Source organism: Dicentrarchus labrax, unplaced genomic scaffold (genome assembly GCF_905237075.1).
Source record: "Dicentrarchus labrax unplaced genomic scaffold, dlabrax2021, whole genome shotgun sequence".
Taxonomy (NCBI): Eukaryota; Metazoa; Chordata; class Actinopteri; family Moronidae; genus Dicentrarchus; species Dicentrarchus labrax.
The window spans coordinates 10858903-10868700 of record NW_026136710.1 but is presented as its reverse complement, the minus strand read 5'-3'; the positions used below and the strand labels follow the sequence as shown (position 1 = coordinate 10868700).

General features: G+C 40.1%; 1 protein-coding gene and 1 long non-coding RNA gene across 5 annotated transcripts; one reads left to right on the top strand and one right to left on the bottom strand.

Moving 5' to 3' along the window:
• The first annotated feature begins 541 nt into the window (after positions 1-541).
• LOC127370927 (uncharacterized) lies at positions 542-3319 on the top strand. 4 transcript variants are annotated; one of them, XR_007886310.1, is made up of 4 exons: positions 542-844; positions 2317-2493; positions 2833-2922; positions 3006-3319. It is a non-coding gene; the product is annotated as an uncharacterized LOC127370927 (long non-coding RNA). The 4 variants fall into 4 exon arrangements; XR_007886311.1 differs by lacking the exon at positions 542-844 and adding an exon at positions 863-903; XR_007886313.1 differs by lacking the exon at positions 542-844 and adding an exon at positions 890-913.
• A 2092-nt stretch (positions 3320-5411) lies between these two features.
• LOC127370846 (PR domain zinc finger protein 12-like) lies at positions 5412-9393 on the bottom strand. Its single transcript, XM_051413280.1, has 5 exons — positions 9012-9393; positions 7276-7466; positions 6981-7136; positions 6600-6714; positions 5412-6478 (listed from the first exon to the last, which is right to left on the bottom strand). Exons 1-5 carry the CDS (start codon positions 9229-9231, stop codon positions 6048-6050), a joined length of 1113 nt encoding a protein of 370 aa, XP_051269240.1. The 5' UTR covers positions 9232-9393; the 3' UTR covers positions 5412-6047.
• Between the last annotated feature and the right edge of the window lie 405 nt (positions 9394-9798).

Here is a 9798-nt window from a genome sequence, read left to right as displayed (position 1 = left end):
TTGAGTATTTTTTTATACTAATAAAATACACAAATTAAATATTTAATAAGTATTTCAGGCAACGGATGATGAGGATGACAAACCAATTTTAAGATGCTAGGGTACATACTAGGGCTGCAGCAAACAATTATTTTCATTATCTATTTTTATTATTTGCAGATTATTGTCTCTGTTAATTGATAAGCTGTTTTTTTTCCCTATAAACTGTCAAAGAATATTGAAAAATACACAATTTCCCTTCAAAAGTCTTTTATTGTGCAACCAGTAGTCCAAACCCCTAACATACTGTTTACAGTTTACTCTCATATATGTTTACTCTCATATATGACAAAAAAAAAAAAAAAGCAGCAGATCATCACAACTAATTGATTAATCCACAACTTGTTTCATCTCCAGCACATAGAGGTCACATTCAAGCTAAGAAGATGCACTATAACTGAGAAGAAAAGTCCCTGAAATCAGTCCTACTATTGTGCACCCATAAATAACTGGAGGCCCAACCATTACTGGGACTAATTTGAGCCTGACAGCTGAGAGCTGTTACCCTGGTGTGTGTGTGTGTGTGTGTGTGTGTGTGTGTGTGTGTTATAATGCACAGACAGCACTGGGCTATCATTATGGACACTGGACTTAATGAATAATCATGTCCCTGTCAAAGACCAGAGCAGAGTGCAGCAGGGATTTATAATATTTGTACATAAACACAGTCGCTGCTGGAACAGAGCCATGTTAGCGTGGCACTTTCTCAATAACAGGGCAAACACAAACGTACAGCATTAAAGGTTTCATGTGAACTAAACCTTACAAACATTAACCCGGACCCGGATCTGACTCCAGAGTAAAGGTATGTGGCTTTTATTCGCAGAACCAACGCGTCGTGTGAAGATGACCTAACATGGAAATGTATGTCGCTGTGGGTAAAACTCTCGAGTTACTTTGTTTACAGTGATAGCAGCCTGTCCAGCCCTCACACTGAACTACGGCACTTCAACAGAAACCCGCTGGGAGCTTGCTTTAAAGCTACGCCAGCCCCATAACGTTATGTCTCTCAAGCTAATCTTAAGCTAGCTCATTTGTTAACAAACCAGCTAGCTGCTAGCTGACATTTGTTTTCAACTCTAAGCTCCATCCGACACAACATTTTATTTCTGACAACGGTAAAACTAACGCTTTCGAGTTAATCAGCTTGGCTCAGTACAAAGTCGGTGACATAAACTGTGACCCACCTGCTGGATCAAAGTGTGTTGGAGAGAAAACCAAGCGGCTAGCTAGCGCTGACGGCTAGCCACAGAAAAATGACAACAATCCTCCAAAGGCTAACTAACAGATAACAGCGTCATCGCTCCGGCAAGACCAAACCAATCGATCCGGAAGATCCTTTCTCATTGTTTGAAAGCAAGTTAGTTTCTAAATTGCTTTTTTTTTTTTTTTTTTTTTGGAGATTATTTTGTGTATTTATATAATTATCTTTTTTTATTTTAGATGTTTTTTATATTTAAAAACAACATTGTCAAAGTTATATCATGTTTTATTGAAGCACTGAGAGACGCCACTCATTTATGCCCACATATAAAACATAATTCAGTGTTTAGTTTCATATAATTGAAGGGAAGCTTGATTTACTGACATGGTTTGTTAAGTTGTTTTTCTTTATTTCTTTTTTATACACACTATAAGATTTGGCACAGCAGCACAGGGGAATGTGGTGCAAATGTAGAGAAACAATAAATAAATACAATAGAACAAATTGTATAGGTAAAAAAATATATACAGTATATGCAATAAAGTGAAATATGGTAAGCAAAGTATTTTAAATTATGTATAACTGTACATGTGCTATGTTTCAATTTCAGTTTTAATGATGATGCTGATAATTGAAAAGACATTTTTGGTAACCAAAAGCTTCAAAATCTTTACTTATTTGTTAAATTATCAAAAACAATGTTAAGACTATTGTTTCAGTTAGTTGTCACACCCACATTTCAGCTCTCAGCTTTATGTTGAGCTGGTTAAAATAGCAGATTTTAATATGTTTATTAAAAAAAATAATGAAATCATTGTATTACTATATGTCTAAAATTTTGTGATAAATATACACCTTTCCACCTTGATTGCTCATGATGGATATATGATGATTCATTTTTTTATGTACTTTTTTAAGTCTGTATACACTGAATGAAAAAATTTGTTCTCATCTTAACAATGGCAATATCTCATTCTGTTCACAGTTTGAGGTAAATATGCAATACAAAAATGAATGAAAAACACATCTAACAGTAATATAATACCTTCCTGTATGTGTGTGGTGGCTCTCAGCTCAGTGACATCAGAGTGAGCGTCAGTCAGTGGAGTCAGCTATAACTGAGAAGCGCTGTGTCATTGGCTCATGTGGACATCATTACACTGACCCCATGGGAACACATGAGCTGGACTTCCAGGTAAACCTGTAAAGAAAACATTGAAGTGGAACCATGCTGTGACTACTATTCTCTGGTAAGTATTAAAACTTTCTGAGGCAAATTTATTACAACACACAAAGACAATTTCAAAGCAAATTTCCTAGTCACTAAAGTGATGATATTGTGACTAATGACGTTCCCATATAGAGCCTTATTCTTTTCACTGTGTTGAGAAACAAATTTGAAAGAAGTAAAGAATTAAGCCATGAAGATGCAAAGTACAGTAGGACTGTGTGTGGAGTGGAGCGTGTTAAACCTGATAGGGGTGGGATCAGGTTACCTGCCTCAACATTATCTCAATGGGAAACACTCGGCTGATACTACAAACAGATAAAAGACAAATACTTCTGTGTTTCACCTTATTTTCCTTCAGCTCTGCGCAATGCTGCTGTGTGGATAGTTTCCTGCTGTGGCTCCTCAAACAGGGACAAGACAGTAACAGGATGACCCTACCAGTGTAAAGGTGCTGATTGATTTAGGTGAAATGGTAAATTATGATGTTGTAGTTCTGATGGGTAAACTGTCTTTTTCTTCCTCGCTGTGCAGGGCAGAAGGTGTGGACCATCTCTAATGATGAAACAACACCTAATCAAAACCCTCTCTAAGTGAACAGAAGAGATGCCCACATTTCCCCCACCACCTTGTTTATCTCTGAAGCTTATTCACTTGCAGCATGTTGATCTGTAGTTGCTCTGTACTTGTTATAATGATGACTTGTCTGAAAACTCCTTGGGGAGTTGGATAATGTCTGACAGCTGACAAGTGCTGGGGTGGCTTACATCTACTATTTATATGGTAGACATGCAATGTGGTCAGCACTGCAAATTAATCCAATGAATTAAATAAATGGTTGTTAATCATGTCACTGTCTGTGTCAGTAATGTGTCCTTGCACTGTTTCTCCCGCTTGCGTTTCTCTTGTGAGACTCTCTTTTCCTGAGTGTGTGGCGTCACCATGTGGAAGGAAACACAACTGCAGGAGATAATTACTGTGACTGAAGAAAGACAGAAAACTTTTATGTTTATTTATCACTGAGATGAGATAAAGTAGTTGTAAGATATTTAAATTAATAATTTCATCATTAGGAACTTGTCATAAGCAGAGTACACATTATGGTCAGCCAGTCACAGCATAATGCAAATAAAGTGCTTGTCAGGTTTTATGTGAAATGTATTAACTATTAATAGCTATTTTTATGTGCATTAAACAGTTAGATGGAACAGAATGCAAATCAATACAACTTTATTGTCCACAAAAGTGGAAAACTTTGGTCTATCCGGCAGTTAAAACATAAACTAACAAAAACACCACATAATGACAACAAGTTTTAATACGGCAAATAACAACATTGAAGAAAAGCAAAAAGACTAAAGTCCCCTCTTCTTAAAAATCAGTTTTTCTTGTTCCTACAGTTGGATGTTTGAGCTTCACTGTGCAGAATGATGTATGTGCAGAGTTTGACACTGGAAGGATGTTTTTACATTCATCTACTGAATGTGGAAAGTTTCTCTGTGCTCATTAAAATCGGATTTTAAGGGGTGGGGCCTAAGAGCATGATCTGATACAAGTGTGATGTAGAAACTTGAAGCCACCAGTGCACATACACTGAGAACTTTACAGTGAAGTAGGAGACAACTCGTGTTCGGCAGGAAAACTTTATAAATAAATAAATGTATATTCATAGATTCTGGACTTTTTAATTAGGTAGAAGTACAGTACATGCCTTTTTTAAAGAATTTTAATGTGAAAATCTTTTGCTGATAAAAACATATCTGACACACATTATTGTTCCAAGCTGACTATTTCTATGTCTTAATACATAAAATTGAGTCTTTAAGAACTGAGCAAGCCAACTTCCTGTAGGACTAATTACTTCTTATATTATTTCCTGCCTATCGCAGAGCTATAGACAGAAAAACACATTCACACCTACAATATTTTAAAGTTTTCAATACATTTACTGCACCTTTCCAAAACACATTCAGTCGGTGAGAGGAAACCAGAGCAACCAGAGGAAATCACAGATACAAGGGCGAACAAATTTAAGACTGGCAGGTTCAAACCGTACCTGTTGTGAGGCACCAGACCACTGATGTGCTGCTTACCTGCCCCGTCCCTTTACCCCACCACTTGCCAAACGTGTAATTGTATACTGGGTCTCCAGCCTGTATGATAAGTGGATAGGCAGTCTAGAAATTTGGATTGTGGTAAAGCATTATCAATAATACGTTCTCTCTATTTCTCAAAACTGACACTTTACTGATATGACCAATAAAAACAATGAATCTTGAATGATTTTCAAAATGTTTGGTTGAAAACATGCACAAAATCTTCATTCATTTCATCATTATTGTTGATCTGTGAAAATACTTAGACTAGACCCCACTTACCTGTGTTTTATCCAATGGTTTTACTCTGTCTGCCACTTGCTTAATGTGTACTGGGATAGTGGATGCAAGTTTTATGTATGGAGTTAAAATGTCATCAATATAGCTTTCTTTCTGGATTTCACTAAAAGAGGTGATGATCGGATATGACCAATAAAAAACAAGCCTTCAACTGTTTAGCAAATTGTGTGTTTCTCAGTAAAGTGTTTGAGTGATGGACTCTTAAGCAGGTTACCAACATTTATTTAAGAGAAAATCCTCAGGTCTCTGTCTTTGTTTGGAGTACTAGATGATCAGATTGAATCAGCTTGGAGTCAGAGAGGCTGTCAATCTCAGTCTGTTCTCTGGATTTCACTCTCTTTTAAGAGAAGGTTATAATGCATGCACTCTAAACAAAGGCAGACCTCTGAAATTGACAATGATCGGTCAACTCATATATAGAAACGACCAGTCACTCAACCACATAAGAACAGGAAAATACTGTGTATGCTCAGTGTTTTAAAGTGCACCATCTGGGAGCCTTTAAAGGAGCAACAGGTGTTCTTACAATAATTACCATCATACGTAATATCATATCATATTTATTTAGAATAGAAGAAAGCACAAATGTATTTACATTCACATGTACAGTAGCATACAATACAATTTTACAATTACACAATAGTGTAGTAGTATACAGTCTGTGCAAGGTTAAAGTGACAATTTCAGTTTACAGTGTGGAACGATGCAGCTCAAACAATGTACACCGGGGGCCACATCCCTTAGCTTCTACTAACTGTATAAACTGCTGTTTGAAAGAACTTGTTCACCTGAGCTGGTGAGGATGTGATGCAAAAGTTAAAGAAATGTATTAAAAAAAGGCTCACATTTGCAGTGATGTGTGACACCTGTTTACACAGAGAAGCGTTAATGACAAATTATTTGTAAAGTCTTGAGTTGTTTTTCAGGATGTTTCAACTTTCCAAAACACAGACAATCATTAAAACATATTTCTGCTGGAATTCTGATCACATGATGACCAAGGAAAACACGCGATACAAATAAGGCAACACATTTAAATGTCTTTGTTCGATGTTTTACAATCACATCAACTCATTTATTTCCTTAATGAGGGCCTGTCTCATCAGGATCTCCCTTCTATAGAGCTATAATCTAAAGTGCAACGTTGTCCATGCCTTACTGTCCCTCAGTGTTTCTGCCATCATAACACCATGGTGGGGATGTGGTGCACCATGGGCATCTGGTGCTGGTGAGGGATGGCCGTCATCTGTGGTGGGGGAGGGGACACTTGGGATGGCACGTCAGAGGCGTGCACCACCGGTTTGTGCCGTGCGCTCTTCTGGTGCGCCCTTAGGCCCGCCAGCTGCGAGTAGGCGCTCTGACAGACGTGACACTTGTAGGGCCGCTCGCCGGTGTGCAGGCGGACGTGGTTCCGGAGCGTGGACGACTGGCTGAAGCGGCGGTTGCAGAAGCGGCAGACGAAGGGCTTGTCCAGAGTGTGGATGCGCATGTGGGAGCGCAGGTTGCTGCGGGAGTTGAAGCCGCGGTGGCAGATTACGCACCGCATGCGACCGGCTGAGATGGAGGAAGGGGGGGAGCAAGAGGGAGGGCCTTCACAGGGGTGGGTGTCATCTGAAACAAAGAGGAGGGAGATTAGTTTAAAGCCTTGACAGTTGAAGTTTCAGTCTCAGATGGGTCTCAGAGGTTTATTTTTGTATTAACAGCCCTGATATTGATCCGTAAAATGACTCACCACTCCTGCTTTTCTTCTGCTGTTCTTCATCTATTCCTGGAACTCCAGGGATTCCCAGGAATGTGTTGTGAGTGTTTCCATACCAGACTAGAAGCTCCTGGTCCGGCGGGATGGTCTGAGGAAGGAAGGAAGGAAAAAGGGTAAAGGTCAGCCAATCGATATGTGATTTCAGTTTTCTTTGTCAGGCGCAACCTGACCATCAGGTTAGATAAATTAGAAATCACATATTTATGATCCCCTTCGTCCAGCAGGTGGCGCTGTTCTAAAGGAGATTTACATTCTTGATGGTCGTCAATAAAATCCCATAAAGCCACTGAATGTCCAGTGGATGTATTCTGGCCTAAAGTACTGTTTTTACTAGCTGCTTCAGTAAATTCTCACCTCCACCGCCTTGTAGAAGATGCTGCTGCCGATCTGCACCACCTCCAGGTTTTGCTCCTGTTCGTTCCGGGCGCACTTTATGTAAGTCATCCAGCTGCGCTGATCCTCCTGGCTGGCATCGATGAAGTAGCGCACAGTGCCGTCTTCATTGAAAACCTGAGCGCACAAAACAGCCAATATTAGAACACAGGAATGAAGTTATAAAACACCGACTCAGGGGTAAAGTCTGAGCAGGATCTCACTGGCCTTCCCTGCTGACTGACTGAATGAATGAATGAATGAAGTCTCAGCTCACCTCCCACATGAGGTTGTTATTCTTGAGCAGGTCCACGTGTTCAGGGGACAGGACTCTCCCTGTGAAAGGGCCCATCTCGGTTCCTGCTTTGATCCAAGTCTTTGAGAAGATGCCCAGACCTTCTCCAGGGATTGAGCTTTGGGCGATGATCACTTCACTGGGCAGCACCAGGCTGGACAGCTTCTGCACCTCTGCAAATATAAAGGAAAAAACGTGAGCATGCAAAGTGGGAATTAAAACAATATAGGCTATAGATGGCTTTATAGGGTTAAAACAGCCTGCGCAACATATAGATGAGTGTCAGTGTCTTAAAATAGATTTTTCTAACAATGTCCAGGAGCAAAACTATGCACAAAGAAATGCTGATAAAGCAGAAATGTTGTGGTCAAAGAGTTGTTGCCAGCGCGCCTCATGAAACCGGATTGCTGGAAAAGTCCTGAAAGCAGCAAATGGACTGGATCTTATTTTAGTCACGAAATATTAAGCTACACCTTATCCTCCGTTTAATTCGATTATCTGGTTGAATTGAAAGTTTTTGTTGTGCAGAGAAACCCCTTCGGAAAGCATTTTCATCCGCATCAAAAAGGAGAAAAAAAAAGAAGAAGAAGAAAAAAAAAACCTCTTGCGCTTCTTTAATGTCAAAATCAAAGATTTTTTTTTTTTCTTATTTGAGGCTGCTAAAAAAGCCCGGCCGAATAGGGGTTAAATGGTCCTCTATTGCCCGGGGTCCAGCAATTGGTCATGCTTCAGATGTGATATTCATTAAAGTTTACTGGAAAAGAAACGGCTAATTCCAAATTCATTATCCTTTTAAGAACTTTGTAGCAATAAATTTGCGCTGAATGAGACGAGGACTTGTTTAAAAGACTCAGGAATTTCTGCAACAAAAAAATGGAAAGGCGATTAGATGGTTGACATGCAATGAATAGCATTAGATTTAGCCTTCACGGTGCATTATGCGAGGAACAGCAAATCTTTTAAGGAGAGAGAAAGAGAAAAGCTCCGGAGCCCCATAGCTGCCAAGAGAGGAAAAGAGACTGTCCGGAGATTGATGAATGCGGGATAAAAACCCGGGACATCTCAAAGAAAGGAAACCTTTCTCTCCTCGAGGTTTAAGTGGAAACTTTCCCAGGTCAAGCACAAAGTTAACCAAATGAATTTAATGCCCTGCGTCTTTCAATCAGCGGCAGTTACACGCCTAACAAGCCTCTAAACGCGAGGTCTCAAAGCTCTGAAAGGGTTAATGCGTTAAATGGGTCGAAATAAAAGCAGCAAAATGAGGGAAAATGCAGAAAACAGCAACAAGTTAGGCAGAGAAACTTTGTGGAAAATGTTTGAGTGGGACAGTAAAAGTTATTTTTGGTTTTTTTGAAGGGGTGGCAAGATCTTGTGGAAATTATGTGATGATATTATTGGGAAAAAATGCCCAAAGTTAGCTGTCAGTGGCAAATTTGCATTTGCATCTTGGATTTCTGTGATACACATTTGTAGGAAACTGCATACAATCTAATAAGAACATCCCATATAGGAAAAAAAATATATTTTATCAAAACTAATCGAATAATTATTTTTATTTCCATAAATCCACCCCCCAAAAAACGCCTTAAATCACAAAAAAATCCTACAAAACCTGCAATTTATAAGGTGCAAACATGCACACCGATATGATAAAAAAAAAAAAACAGGACTAATAATGCAACAAAATAGTCCCGTGGTAAAGCAGCATGTCAGCCTACCTCCAGCGAAAGACTGAGCCAGCACTTCGGCGGTGAAGGCGGTCTTGGGGCTGCTGCCGCTCTGCCGCTCCTCCGCCAGGTGTTCGCCCAGCACGTTCCTCCACCTGCCGTACAAGAAGCTGTGCAGGATGTCCGAGGTGATCACGTCCGACAGCGAGCGGCTCGGACACTTAAATCCAGACTTGAGAGCCAGAGTGTCGGCGGGTAGCACAGAGCCCATGTTTGCAAGACTCCAACACACACACACACACACACACACAAAAAATAGGAGAGGAAACCTTGAATTGATAAGAGCAAGCGGAGAACAAGTGGACACCGAGAGCTGCTCCTCAGTCCTGCGTCCTTCTGCTCCGGAGTGTCTGTGGGTAAAAGCTGCCCCTGCCCGGCTGCGAGGGTCTCTTTATATAAGTGGCTGGTGTGACCCCCTGTCTAATTACTTATTAATGACACACCCCTCACCGCGTGGACTTGCCTGCTGCACCGCCACCGGCCAGCAGAGCCATTAAAAACACACACACACACAGAGAGAGAGAGAGAGAGAGAGAGAGAGAGAGAGAGAGAAGAGAGAAGAGTGGCTTAAACTTTATTTTAGTAATTATCTGCACTCAAAGTTGAACATTAAAAATCATGCAACATTTATGCGCAAAGCTGCACACGCATTTTGACCAGGGCTGAATGCATTTCTAAAATGTTTTTTTTTAAGATCGAAAAGCTGCAGAATGGAGTGTTCAAAGTGCGTAAAAAGTCTGAAGGGGCGCAAAAAAAATTGATTGTAGCGCAAATAATT

What these genes read in the sequence shown, in the direction of transcription:
- LOC127370846 (XM_051413280.1), bottom strand. Translation starts at nt 9,231, where the DNA reads ATGGGCTCTGTGCTACCCGCCGACACTCTGGCTCTCAAGTCTGGATTT. An exon ending in GGCTCAGTCTTTCGCTGGAG is followed by an intron (nt 7,467 to 9,011) that starts GTAGGCTGACAT and finishes TTATATTTGCAG; the next exon opens with AGGTGCAGAAGCTGTCCAGC. An exon ending in GCAGAAGAAAAGCAGGAGTG is followed by an intron (nt 6,479 to 6,599) that starts GTGAGTCATTTT and finishes TCTTTGTTTCAG; the next exon opens with ATGACACCCACCCCTGTGAA.